Raw genomic sequence first — 14031 nt, 5'->3', positions numbered from 1 at the left:
CCATATCAATCAGATCTCTGTTACACAACTGACCACCGTGAGAGAGGGAGGGAGAGAGACGGGAACATAGAGAGCGTAATTCTTCTGATGTCTTTACTCTAATAACATTGTAAAAATGAGTCAGTGTTTAGAGTCCAGCACTCGGCCCTCAACCAGATGACTGGAGATTAACATGACTAAAAATAGGATGGGTGATAGTTAGTGATAGTGATAGTGATAGTTAGTGATAGTGATAGTTAGTGATAGTGATAGTTAGTGATAGTGATAGTTAGTGATAGTGATAGTTAGTGATAGTGATAGTTAGTGATAGTGATAGTTAGTGTACGAAGATGTGTGTGTGTGTGGTGTGTGTGTTAAAATAAAAAAGGGCCTAATGTCAAGGGAGCCAAAGGCCCCACAGGACTCAGCACAGTACCAGTTATCACCACAAGTGGATGAAGGTAGGGACTGTCCCAGATGCTCATAATATAACTCCTACCCAGTCTCTCTTACCCAGTCCTGCATATTGGAGGTGGCATGATGTTGCTGACATAGGTAGAGACAGACAGACAGCTGGAGAGTTTCACATCTAGTTTTATTTCTCTGAACTACAGAATAACATCTTAACAGCTCTCACATCAACAATCAGACAAATCATCACCACTACCTCCTACCTCCCGTCCCTTCCACCCCTCCCGTCCCTTCCTTATAACAATAAAGGGTGCACTTTATGAAGTGGGGGAAAAATCTAACAAACACATCCTGATGTACTACTGTGCAATACTCTGACACAATCATATGAAGCCAAAAAAAAGGTATATTTTATAATATTCATAATAAGAATATAATCACAATAATCATGACAATAATAATATTATATGAGCACTAAGAAGATAAGTACAATATAGTTATAATGCAGTCAGATCTCTATTTTAGATTCAGGCCTTTATGTGACCAACTGGGTTTTGAACCCGGGTCGTCTTCGCTCCATGAGACTGTGTTAGCCCGCTGAGCTAAAGTCACAATGGCAGCACACAGCAGGTATATAGTCCATCCTAGCCTTTTACAGATCAGCATATTACCTAACCGTTTGTCTCTTAGGGAGGACTCTTATTTTCTCTCCTCTCTATCTTTCCTCACTCTCTCCTTCCACAGGCTTGTCTTTAGCACATCCTCCATTTATCAGTTAATCATTAAACTTCATTCTTTATTTTCACCTTTATTCTGTCGTTCCCATCGCTTTAAAGAAGCTCCATTAAACTTCACATCATGTCCCATGTTCTCTCCCTATCCATGTCTCTCTCATTTTAGATCACTCTTTTCGTTTTGATTGTCATTAAATACTTATTTTACATGAATATATTTATACATATCAACTATATCAACTACGTGTATCAACTATACATCAAAAAATATTTTTATGAGGAGAAACGGAGGTGGTCAAATGACCATAAGAAGAAAAATGATTAAATGTGTGGTGTGATCCAAGAGTTGCAATTGTGTCCAAACAAGAACTCAATAAAAGCATGTGAATGAATGTGATCAAGAAAACCCCTGCAATGGACAATACTAACATCTTCTTTGACATGACAAAGACCAAAACTTTGCAATTCACAACTAAATGTGGGGGTATTTATATTCCTGTCATTTTGTGCCAGTCCATGGTCTGTAATCTCAGTGCATGGTGGATCCGGGGCGCCAGACACTGGGTTGCAGACCCAGGTTAGAGGTGCTGAATCTCGGGCGAGGCACTCTGGAGGGCTGGGTGGAGGCAGGGCGAGGTGGGGTGTGGGCAAGAGGGCTGAGATCAGGGGCACTCTTAAACTGCCTGTTACCCTGTTGGAGGGCGTGGGGCTGGGAGGGGTAGGGGTGAGGGTTAGGGACATGGGCAGAGGAGAAGCTAGGGAGCTGAGGGAGGGGGGCGGTGGGGGCTGGAGGAGGAGAGCCCCACTGGGGCTGAGGCTGGTAGGGGGGTTAGAGGGGGATTGGTAGCAGGAATTGGCTGTTGGCAGAGGGGAAATGACATCAGACCTCCACAGCGGTTCTCCCAGCGTGGTCGCTGACCGTGGGACGATGATCGTAGGGGAGGGGCCTATGGGAGGTGGTGTGGAGAAGCGCTTGACCTCATACACACGTGGCATCTTGATTGGACCGCGGGAGCCGCCCATCATGCGCGGCTGCTGCTGATAGGCCTGTGCTTGCTGGGGAGTCCCGCCCCCGTAACTGAAGAGGGAGGAGTTTAACTGGTAGGGCTGGCGACTCATGAAGTCCAGAGCCTTGATACCTAGAGCCTTCTGACCCCCAGGGGCGGCTTTATGACCCGCTGGTCCCCCAACCTGCCCTGCTATCCGTGCCCTCTGACGCTGGGCCTGCAAGGGGCAGGAGGGGGAAAGGAGGGGGTTGTAGCTGATGGGGGGGGGGGCTCTGCAGCTGGAAGAATATTTGAATTGAGAGGGGAGGGAGGGGGTGGGAGAGGGCTGGCGGGGTTGGCCGGGAGAGGGTTGGGGTGAGGAGGGGGTGCTCTCCACCACATAGCGATCCATCCTGCTCTGCCTACGGGCGAACAGCTGACCCCCCTTCCCCGCTAGCTGGGGTATCTGTGGAGGGCCCTGCGTTTTAGGGGCCACAGGAGGGGGTTTGGGGCCTCTCTGGGCCTGCATGAAGTTACAGGCCTCGGCCCCCAGCCTCAACCAGTCCTCTTCAGGGCCAGACTCACCTCCAGTCTCCCCACCTCCAACTCCTCCACTAGGCCCCATGGGGCTGGGGCCGGGACCGCGGCCTGGACCCATCCTGGTTGGTGCGTCCGGGTTTTGGAGCAATTCGAGCAGGGCCGGGTTGGGAGACACGTCCTTTTTCTCCACGGACGGACGGAACATGGGCTTCTTGTTGCTGCGATGACGCGCCTCCGCAAGGATGCCTGTTCTGGAGGCGGGGACGGCGATACGCTGCTCACGGGAGGACAGCGAATCAGAAGATGGGGGCTGGGCAGTGGAGGGAGTTGCTATGGCAGGGGTTGTCATAGCAACATAGGGGTTGAAGGTCAGGGGAGGAGGGGGTTGAGTCTGAGCAGGGGGGTGGGTGAGAGTAAGGTGTGGCATAAGAAGGAGAGAAGGGTTGATTATGAGAAGGAGGAGCAGAGAAGGGCTGGGCAGCCACAGCAGAGGATGGATAGACTGGGGAGTGAGGAGGAGGGGAGAAAGGTTGAGGAGCAGTCAAGGAGCAGAAGTGTTGGGTGGGTTGAGGAGGATGATGAGGAAGATAATAGGGGGCAGAAGAGAGAGAGGAGGCAGTATGGACAGAGGGAGGAGTGAAAGGTTGAGAGGGAGTGCAGGTAGGAGAGAAGGGAGCTGAGGCCAGAGAGGAGGGAGGAGGTAGAACAGGAGGAGGAGAGAGGACAGAGGGAGGAGTGAAAGGTTGAGAGAAGGGAGCTGAAGCCAGAGAGGAGGGAGGAGGTAGAACAGGAGGAGGAGAGAGGACAGAGGGAGGAGTGAAAGGTTGAGAGGGAGTGCAGGTAGGAGAGAAGGGAGCTGAGGCCAGAGAGGTGGGAGGAGGTAGAACAGGAGGAGGAGAGAGGACAGAGGGAGGAGGAGAGAGGATGGCTGCAGCAGGTCTAGGGGGGATGTAGAGAGAGGTACTGGAGACCGCTCTCCTTGCCTGCGGCCCCACTGAAGGGCGAGGAGGGGTAATGGTCACCATGGATACCGCAGCAATGGGTTTGGAAACCATTGTCACGGCAGGAATGGGCTGGACAGGTCGGAAGATGATAGGGGTGGCTGGAGGGCGAGATGGGGCAAGGCCTGAGGTGAAAGGGCGTGCCGTGCGGTTATGGATCCCTCCAGGCGGGTTAGGGTTAGGGTTTAGGTCAGGCTGGAGGATAGGGGTGTGAGAGTGAGGGGTCAGAACCACACTGGCCCGACTCACCCCTACAGAGCCCCGGTTGGACAAACCTGCAGCCGGAGAGGGGTTAGCGGCAGGGTTATAGGCGACATGGGTGGCCATTTTCCTTTGCTGCTCATACTGCTCCGTCTCTTTCCCCTGATAGGCTATGGAGTCCAGCCCTGGGCTCTGATAGGCCAGGGCATTCACCCCAGAGCCCTGATTGATTGACACATTAATCTCTGGGCTCTGATAAACTGAGGAATCCAACCCTGAGCTTTGATTGGTTGGTGTTTGGGGCCTTGAGTTATAGGTGGATGGGCAGGCGGAGCTCCTCCTATCCAGCAGGTCCAGGTATCCGCTGTCCCAGGTGGGGTCAAAGGTTCCAGCGAAGCCCTCTTCATCCACCTCTGAACCCGAGAGGAAGGAATTCCCCTCCTCCTCTCCCTCTGTCTCTCCCCCAGTCTCAGGACCCATCTCCCCCTCCACGCGGCCGAAACAGGTGAGGGTGTACTTCTTGGCACGCTGGCGTCTCTTCTTGAACATGAGAATTCCTTTAGAGTTGGAGTTCGGAGCGTCGGTGAGCAGGGACGCGATGGAACGACATTTAGTACGAGCCTCTTTCACCTGCTTCTCTACCACACTCTCTCCTCTCTGCAGCTCTGGGAGACAGGGGCAGGGATGGGAGGAGGGGGAGGAGGGGGAGAGAGAGTAAGAGAGAACAGAGGATTAAATACAGGGGTGTCAATTGGATATGGCAGTCGCCATACCATAGCTCAACACCAATAATTTAAAATAGGCTACTAAAATCATTCCAATCCCGATTAAAATGCAAATGCAGTTTAGTGGTATTTGTTTGTATGGCTGTCTGGCTTTATGGAGAGCAGAGATCTATAATTAATGACGAGATGCTCATGTCTCCGCCCTAACAATGGGAGATCATTGTCCCAAAGGCGAGAAGGCAGGCGACAAGCTTAGGTCAAAATAAGCCCATAGAGACAGATTTGGTTTATTTTGGACAGATTTTGTCGAGAGTGAAACCTCTTGTTTCGCTTCTTCCTCTCTGTGGAGAGCGCATCGACGCAGCTGCAGGGAACAGCTGGACTTTTTCTCAACACATTGCAGAGGTAAAGATGGCTTTGGTTAGGTAACTGCTGTTTGACTTAGCATGAAACTAAACTAGAGTTTTAATCCCGGTGCTGAGCTAGTGGGTCGAATGTTAAATCCCCTATTGACAGGTGAATGAACAAACAGCAACAAGGTGATAATGGTTGGAGTAAATTTTGCTTGTTTTTGCTGTTCTCCAAATTGCATTTTAGAGTTTGTACATTTTGTAGATATGCAGTACATGAGCTTCACTTTTTAAAGAAATCCCCCCGTCACTTTGCCATACCCAAGGTTCAGCTGAAATGATGCCCTTGATTAAATAAGTAACTGTAATGAATAAGAAAGGTCTGGTTAGAATTATGTCAGAATGACATCATAGCATCTGGAATGTCACTCAAATCCATGATGACACCATGATAGGTGACACCATCAACACGTTTGGGGGGTGGTTCAACCCTGACAGACAGGAGAGTGTGCTGGGAGGCTCAAAGCACTAAATTCCCCCCACTCCCCAGTTCAGCAGCGACCAGTTAGACTGTCTGTCAGTATCCACATCCCTGTCTGCAAGGGCGTAACTTTGTGCTACATATTTGGTGGTCAGGGTTAATGGGTTCTGGGGTCAACACCTTTCTAGGGGGGTCCAGGGACATTGCTGTGAAATGGTTGTTCCTGGTGAATTTTGAAGAGAAAATACAAAATATTACTGATAATTTGGTCAATATATCCAAATCACAACTGAAACACCAATAATTTCCGTATTACTTTTAAACTGTTGGTCTAACTCTAAGGTTGTGTTTACACAGTCTGCCCAATTCTGAATTGTTGCTAATAATTGGGAAAACTATAAGAATCAGTTCAGAGAGTCACCACCATCCCCCTTTAAATGCCATATTATGCTTATTTGTGTACCCTTCACCATGCTTGGCATGTCATTTTGTTTGTAAAGCGACTGTGAGAAAGTCCGTTTTGGTAACTTTTCTACTCCAAAATGAATGTCTAGAAATGAGCCTAACAACATATTGGTCTATATTATCAGGCTGCTGTGTTATTTAGCAATAAGCATTATCATATGTAGCCCAACTGATGCAGCATAGAGCCTATAAATAAATAGGCTGAAGCATGGGGTTGCCCATCTGTGCTAATCATTAGCTAGATCAGTGCTTCCCAAACTTGCTCAGTCATGCCCCCCTTTCATCATGGGGGAACATCATTTTACATTTACATTTTAGTCATTTAGCAGACGCTCTTATCCAGAGCGACTTACAGTTAGTGAGTGCATACATTTTCATACTGGCCCCCTGTGGGAAATGAACCCACAACCCTGGCGTTGCAAGCACCATGCGCTACCAACTGAGCTACAGGGGACATCCTATGCACACCTGTCTGGGCACACACATGCGCATGCATACACACACACAGTCTATCAGGGTCTCCCGCTTCCTTCACCCACCTTACATACACCAAGGAATGTCCACACAACAACCTTGTGAAAGGTGTGTGTGTGTGTGTTGTTCTTGGTCGTCAAGAACAACTTGCTCATTACTCTTAGCTGTCATTCTTTACTGTTGACACCTCACGCCATGCAACCCCCCAACACACACAACCCTTTCCTCCAATCCCCACCAGTGTGTGTATGTGTGTGTGTGTGTTTGTGTGTATGTGTGTGTGTGTGTGTGTCATATGAGAAAGGACAGGTCTATTGTCCCATCAGTCAACAGTCTGTCACTATTGTCTCTGTCCAAGATGTAACCTTGCCTGAAACCTGAAGACTTGCATTAGTGCCTCAAACTAATGCCTAGGCTTTAGCTCAGCAGGCTAAAACTGTGCTCAGGATCAAAATCAATGAGTCACAACCAGCTGCTTTAGTTCAGGGTGAGGTAGACAGGCGTGAGGGATTCATGTAGTCATCTAAGCAGGTCAGATATACAGTACATACACTACCGGTCAGAGGTTTTAGAACACCTACTCATTCAAGGGTTTTTCTTTATTTTTACTATTTTCTACATTGTAGAATAATAGTGAAGACATCAAAACTATGAAATAACACATATGGAATCATCAAGTGCAGTCGCAAAAACCATCAAGCGCTATAATGAAACTGGCTCTCATGAGGACCCCCACAGTAATGGAAGACCCAGAGTTACCTCTGCTGCAGAGGATAAATTCATTAGAATTACCAGCCTCAGAAATTGCAGCCCAAATAAATGCTTCACAGAGTTCAAGTAACAGACACATCTCAACATCAACTGTTCAGAGGAGACTCTGTGAAACAGGCCTTCATTGTCGAATTGCTGCAAAGAAACCACTACTAAGGGACACCAATAAGAAGAAGAGACTTGCTTGGGCCAAGAAACACGAGCAATGGACATTAGACCGGTGGAAATTTGTCCTTTGGTCTGGAGTCAAAATTTGAGATTTTTGGTTCCAACCACCATGGCTTTGTGAGATGCGGTGTGGGTGAACGGATGATCTCTGCATGTGTACTTCCCACCGTGAAGCATGGAGGAGGAGGTGTTATGGTGTGGGGGTGCTTTGCTGGTGACACTGTCTGGGATTTATTTAGAATTCAAGGCAAACTTAACCAGAATGTCTACCACAGCATTCTGCAGCGATACGCCATCAAATCTGGTTTGGGCTTAGTGGGACTATCATTTGTTTTTCAACAGGACAATGACCCAACACACCTCCAGGGCTATTTTACCAAGAAGGAGAGTGATTTGAGTGCTGCATCAGATGTCCTGGCCTCCACAATCACCCGACCTCAACCCAATTGAGATGGTTTGGGATGAGTTGGACCGCAGAGTAAAGGAAAAGCAGCCAACAAGTGCTCAGCATATGTGGGAACTCCTTCAAGACTGTTAGAAAAGCATTCCAGGTGAAGCTGGTTGAGAGAATGCCAAGGCAAAGGGTGGCTATTTGAAGAATCTCAAATATAAAAAACATTTTGATTTGTTTAACACTTTTTTGGTTACTACATGATTCCATATGTGTTATTTCATAGTTTTGATGTCTTCACTATTATTCTACAATGTAGAAAATAGTACAAATAAAGAAAAACCCTTGAATGTGTAGGTGTTCTAAAACTTTTGACCGGTAATGTATGTCTAGCATCATGGGAAGAATGTTGTTTTTGACAAAGTGTCCTTGAAACCTTATTTACAGATTGAAATAAATAGGGTATATATAATTGATAATGTATGCTGCCCCCTCCCCCATTGCATATTCAGCTGTGTGGATCACTAAATGTGAGGTCAGTTGTGTCCGTGTGTCCATTAAGGCTAGAGGGGAATGCTTGCTGCCCAACTATAAATACTCTGGATGAGACCAGGGCTTAGAATACTGACTGGAGAAACTAGAGGCAGGGGAGGGAGCAGAAATAGGAGATGATGCCTTTGATTCATAGGATAGACAGCAACTAGAAATATATCTTCCTCTCTTCCTCCCCCCCTTCCTCTCTCTCTCTTTCTCTCTAATGCCCCCCCTCCTAGCTGACCACAAGGTGAGATGCTGAACTTACAGCAGAACAACACCAGAGGGAGTCCTATCACAGCTCAGACAGCTTTACTCCCACACACTCAGACAATCCACAGGCTTCGCAGAGACCGTTCAAAGCAGCTGAAGAGTTCATGTGTAGGCTGTAGTTTGTATAGTGTGTAGGGTATCTGGTATAGTGTACTCACTGGCTTGCCTGGCCTTGTCCTTGTACGTAGTAGCTAGATCATCACTGAGTGGGGTCAGCTGGGCGCCCACCATGGGAACCATCTGTCGGCTGGAGCCCAGCATCATGGCTCCTTTAGCCCGCTCTGGAGACACCAGGGGTGAGCAGGCCAGGCCCACACACACCCCTGCCTCCTGGAACCCACTGTCTCCCTCTCCCTCCGCCTCTCTTCCCCCTACCGGCTCGCCCTGCTCAGGGTGTGGGACGGCCTGGGCTGGGTGGGTCCACTCTGGCTGGGCCTGGGGGGGTTGGGGTTGGAAGACCACCTCCCTGCGTGGTACTCCAGGTTGAAACCCCCCTGTTCCCAATCCTGTTGGTTGCTCCCACTGTTGGATCACCCCGCTGCCCAATGTGGGTAGTTGCTCCCAGGGCCCCTGCAGGGAAACCCCTCCATCTGGAGCGCTCTCATACCTGGAGGAAGCGAGAGAGAGGGATTGACAGGTCAAGATGTCATAGTACAAACCAGGAAGCAAGGTTGGGGATGATTATTGTCTCGTACCCGCTCATCTCCGAGGTCTCCTCCTCCTCCTGCTGGCGACCTGGAGAGCGTGCATGCGGAGGTGTGCGTCGCTGACGGCGGTGTGTGTGTGTGTGTGTGTCCGCGTCACTGTCCGTCTCTCCATAGTAGGCCTCACTGTCAGGGGGGGAGGTGATGGTGAGGCAGGCCGGCCCGTCAGTGGGGGAGAGAACGGGGTGTGTGGGTGTGTATGTGTGTGTGGCTGTGTGTGTAGGTGAACGACCTGACAGAACCACAGAGTGGACCCCAGACCTAGACCTGGAGACAGAAAGAAAGGGGGAGAGATAGTCAGGCTGTGTGTGTATGTATGCATCTGCTTTGCTTATTCTATACTTGTATCGGTCTAGTGTATGTGTGTATTTGTTTGTATGCGTGTGTGTGTGCGTGCGTCCGTGTGTGTGCTCTGACCTCTTGATCCTGAGGTTGAGTGTGTGCCAGTGGGAGTCGATGAGGGTCATGGCCTGAGCGTGGCTGAGCTCGGCACACACATGGTCGCCGATGGCAACCAACTCATCCTCCTCCCTCAGGCCAGCCCTGCATGCCTTACTACGCCGTCGCACCTGCGACACACAACATACACAGCCTCAATCCAGCAGCATGGAATCACAGGGGGAGGGGGGGTCATAGAGCCCCTCCACCACTAGAGGCTGAACAACTCAGTTATGAGGTTATGGGGTATGAGGTCATCATCGCTTTGGGATATGGGGGGGGGGGCTGAAAGGTGGTACAATTTAGGCAATGATGTCATAAACCTATCCATAACTGAAAGGGGCTGGGGGGGGTGGAAGCAGAGCTCTGTAGACATAGAGAGAGAGCGAAAGAGAGAGAGAAAGAGAGAGAGAGTGAGGGGGAGGATAAAGAGAAGGGGTGAAGAGAGGGGGAGAGAAAGGGGAAGAGAGGTGGAGAGAAATGGGGAGGATAGAGAGAGCCGGTTAAGAGAGATACAGGGGGAGAGAGAAAGAGAGAAGGAGGGTAAGAAAGAGAGAGGGAGAGAAAGAAAGAAAGAGCAGGTGACAGATGACAGATAGCAGAGACATGTCATGCTAAACAACCGAACATCTAAAAGATAAGACTCTCAAACCAACCACACACAAGCACGGCTTGTTCTACAAATGTAGATCACCTGTCGAGTGCAGTTTCTTCACACAGAATCTGGTACTACACAGAACATCCAATAAGACACCCCTACCCCATTGACACACACACACACGCCCAGCCACTGTGGGAAAACACAGTGAGAGAGGGGGTATTAGACAGCTGCACCCCCCCTCCCCCCTTCCATCCACACATTGCAGGCCCTGGTCAGAGGGCATGCCTCACATTCACCATGTGTTCCCCATACACCCCAAAATAAACCCCAGCAGTAGAACCAGCCACATTCCTAGACGGACCCACAGAGCAGCTAACCAGGGATGTAGCCTTTTACACACTTTATATGGTGATTGATATTGACCCATAATGCCAAATTAGTCTGGTTAACATTAGCATTTACGTTACTCGCCGCCTTTCACATCTACTGGTCAACAACACCAGACAGTGTGTGTGTGAGTATGTGGAGGGCATACATGCCTCAGATAAGCCCAGCTGGGAGTAGAGAGGTCCGCAGGATCAGAATAGCTCATTTAAGAGGAGCTGGAGCAGGCCATGGAAAAAAAGGCCTGTCTCACACACACACACATACACACACACACAACTACAGATAAAACTAGAGGTGACCTTGACTGGCAATGGTAATAGAACAGTTACTGATTAGCTGCTCATCAGGACCTTGTTTAGCTGAAAGTTGTGATGGAGCAAAAGCCTGCATTCCCTGTATCCCTCCATGAGGAGGGTTGGCCACCCCTGGTTGATAGAATAGAATAGAATTAAATAGAACCCAGTATCCTTGCAGAGTGAGGTCACAGCCCAGCTTTCCACTATATAATTTCTGATTAGATTAAATGCATTCTGCCCTGTCAACACCAACGTATCATGTGTGTGTGTTTCTGTGTGTCCACTTAGAGAGCATGCCCTCAATTCCTGTGCTCTTAGTGGTCTTATCGTGTCTTACTGGCATACTACACTGACAGACACAACATAATAGTTCCTATCACACACCATCTCAAACACACACACACACACATGAATACATAGAGATGAAACACACTTAAACACCAAGAAAGGTCATAGATCATGTGTCCATTAGGGTCAGCCCATGACCCACAGACCCTAAAACCCGATCACCATGACAACCAAACTGAACTCTGGATTTGAGGAAGTGTTACTCAGCCACAACTAAGTAATGATAATAATAATGCATTACAGAACTTGTCCAGCTGCTCAACGTGCTTTACATTACATGGGGAGAAGGGGTAACTTGCCGGCTTCTACCAATGTGTAGCACCCACCTGGCTGATGCCACGGCAGTCATTTTGTGCCAGAGGGTTCAGTTATCGTACCAGTAATGACCAGGCAGGCAGCACACAACATGGAGAGGGCATAACTCTGACGGCCTGAGACCACCATTTATATACAACAGCTGTTCCCTAGCCCTCTCCTGCAACTTTTACTCCATGATCTGCCCCTGTACGCCACTCTTTTCCACACATACACATACCAACCTGTCCCCACACCCCACCGTAACAGACACACAACCTGTTGTTCCACCTACCCCACTCTATCACGCACACAAGTCGTACCTTGGACACCTGTAGTGGTGTTTGATGCTCTACTCCTCCTTGCAGTCTGAAGCCCCATGGAGCCCCTCCTGAGAGAATGACCACCACCTCCTCTGCTACCATCACTACTCAGTAACACACACACACTAAATCACACTGCACACAGAGTGTATGTCTCTCTGGTTCTTCCGACTGCTGTGTGTATGTGCTGTCTCACTGGTCTGACATACTTCCTCTGTGACCCAGCCCACTCAACCCAGAGAGAGGGGGGTTGAGAGGGAAGAGGGTAGAGAGAAGGAACGAGAGACTGAGAGATAGAGAGAGAGAGAGAGAGAGAGAGACTGAGAGATAGAGAGAGAGAGAGAGAGAGAGAGAGAGAGAGAGAGAGAGAGAGAGAGAGAGAGATAGAGAGAGAGAGAGAGAGAGAGAGAGAGAGAGAGAGACTGAGAGATAGAGAGAGAGAGAGAGAGAGAGAGAGAGAGAGAGAGAGAGAGGAACTAGTTTCCGTCTGCTAACAGTGGAATGCTGTGTTGGCTGTCAGGGGGCCACAGGGGGTGAGAGGGTTTGTGTGTTTGTGTGTGTGTGTGTTTTATATCCACCACACGTGTCATGTCACTCTGCAGGATGCTGCTAGATCCTCCCAAAATAACCCCATGACCCTCTCACACATACCGGCCCGACCCCCAAACCAGCCCTGTCCAAGGCTTTGTCTCCAACTGCCCTGAGTGAAGAGAAGAGAGTGAAGTTAGAAAGGAGAGGAGAGGTTAGGGAGGGGGTGAGGGGTGAGGGGTATTTTAAGAGCAGAACATAGGCCTACATATTGTGATCCACATTCCACATTCACAAAGTGAGCTAACACCAGCCTTTCATAGCAGGTCAGTGTTGCTAGGGGGAGATATTACACTGCTGTTATGATAACACCAGAGATTTGTGTCTAAAGCGATACCAGCTTTGGTAATAGAGTAGCCTACTGATCATATTTATTACCGTCAAGTCAGCAACCCGTAGCCACAGCTGGCTACACGTTTTTCGGATTTAAAAGCCTGCGGTAAAACGCTATGTGATTAACCAGGTTTCCATCCAAACTTTTTATGTGAGTAAATGCATGTCGATAAAAAAATGTCATGACACGCCAGGCCTGATGGAAACAGAAAAATGTTCGGTAAACTTTCCTAATGTCGACAAAAAAGCATATATTGATATAATAACAATCATATCGAAGTAAACTTGGAGTGACACAATGACATGTTGTGTGGTCCTCGCGCTACGACTCGTCAGGAAAGCATGCTGATTAGGCTACAGATGAAAAATACATTATGATGAACTTCACAGGGTGGTGAAAGTGAAAGGTGATGAGCTTGATGCTCCTTTCCAATAAATATCGAGGGTCTTATTCTGGCATTATTGTGATCATGTCATTTTCTCGGTCACCCATGCTATTTCAATAAGAAATTATTCGATATTTCCATTGTGTTAGTGATGGCGAATTGATTGATTTCCACGTTTCTTCTTTTTTTTTTTATCAAGATGAGAAGAGAATATTCCCCAATATGCCATGTCTTGAAATATGCAGAGAAACGGATTGAAAGTATACTGAACAAAAATATAAATGCAACATGCAACAATTTCTACGATTTCACTATGTTACAGTTCATATGAGGAAATCAGTCAATTGAAATAAATTAATTAGGCCCTAATCTGTGGATTTCACATGACTGGGAATACAGTCACAGATACCTTAAAAAGAAAGTAGGGGCATGGATCAGAAAACCAGTCAGTATCTGGTGTGACCACCATTTGCCTCATGCAGCGCCACACATCTCTTTCGCATAGAGTTGATCAGGCTGTTGATTGTGACCTGTGGAATGTTGTCCCACTCCTCTTCAATGGCTGTGCGAAGTTGCTGGATATTGACGGGAACTGGAACACGCTGTCGTACACGTTGATCCAGAGCATCCCAAACATGCCCAATGGGTGACATGTCTGGTGAGTATGCAGGCCATGGAAGAACTGGGAAATTTTCAGCTTCCAGGAATTGTGTACAGATCCTCGCAACATGGGGCCGTGCATTATCATGCTGAAACATGAGGTGATGGCGGCAGATGAAGGGCACGACAATGGGCCTCAGGATCTCGTCACGGTATCTCTGTGCATTCAAACTGCCATCGATAAAATGC

At 48.4% G+C, this 14031-nt stretch overlaps 1 protein-coding gene across 1 annotated transcript; it reads right to left on the bottom strand.

Moving 5' to 3' along the window:
- Positions 1–555: 555 nt before the first annotated feature.
- On the bottom strand, positions 556–12162 carry LOC121547013 (synaptopodin 2-like protein). Its single transcript, XM_045209935.1, has 6 exons — positions 11876–12162; positions 9606–9757; positions 9180–9455; positions 8643–9091; positions 3489–4517; positions 556–3187 (listed from the first exon to the last, which is right to left on the bottom strand). The coding sequence occupies exons 1-6, from the start codon at positions 11975–11977 to the stop codon at positions 1446–1448; spliced, it is 3750 nt and encodes a 1249-aa protein (XP_045065870.1). The 5' UTR covers positions 11978–12162; the 3' UTR covers positions 556–1445.
- Positions 12163–14031: the final 1869 nt, after the last annotated feature.

Source organism: Coregonus clupeaformis, chromosome 31 (assembly GCF_020615455.1).
Source record: "Coregonus clupeaformis isolate EN_2021a chromosome 31, ASM2061545v1, whole genome shotgun sequence".
NCBI classification, from domain to species: domain Eukaryota; kingdom Metazoa; phylum Chordata; class Actinopteri; order Salmoniformes; family Salmonidae; genus Coregonus; species Coregonus clupeaformis.
Note: the sequence above shows the minus strand (reverse complement) of the source record. Positions and strands in the feature narration are given on the sequence as shown.

Excerpts from the sequence above, each read along its gene's own strand:
- LOC121547013 (XM_045209935.1), bottom strand. The coding sequence starts at position 11,977 with ATGGTAGCAGAGGAGGTGGTGGTCATTCTCTCAGGAGGGGCTCCATGG. Across the intron at positions 9,456-9,605 it reads CTCAACCTCAGGATCAAGAG|GTCTAGGTCTGGGGTCCACT; the intron begins GTCAGAGCACAC and ends TTCTGTCTCCAG. Across the intron at positions 3,188-3,488 it reads AGCTCCCTTCTCTCCTACCT|TCCTCAACCTTTCTCCCCTC; the intron begins GCACTCCCTCTC and ends CTCCTTGACTGC.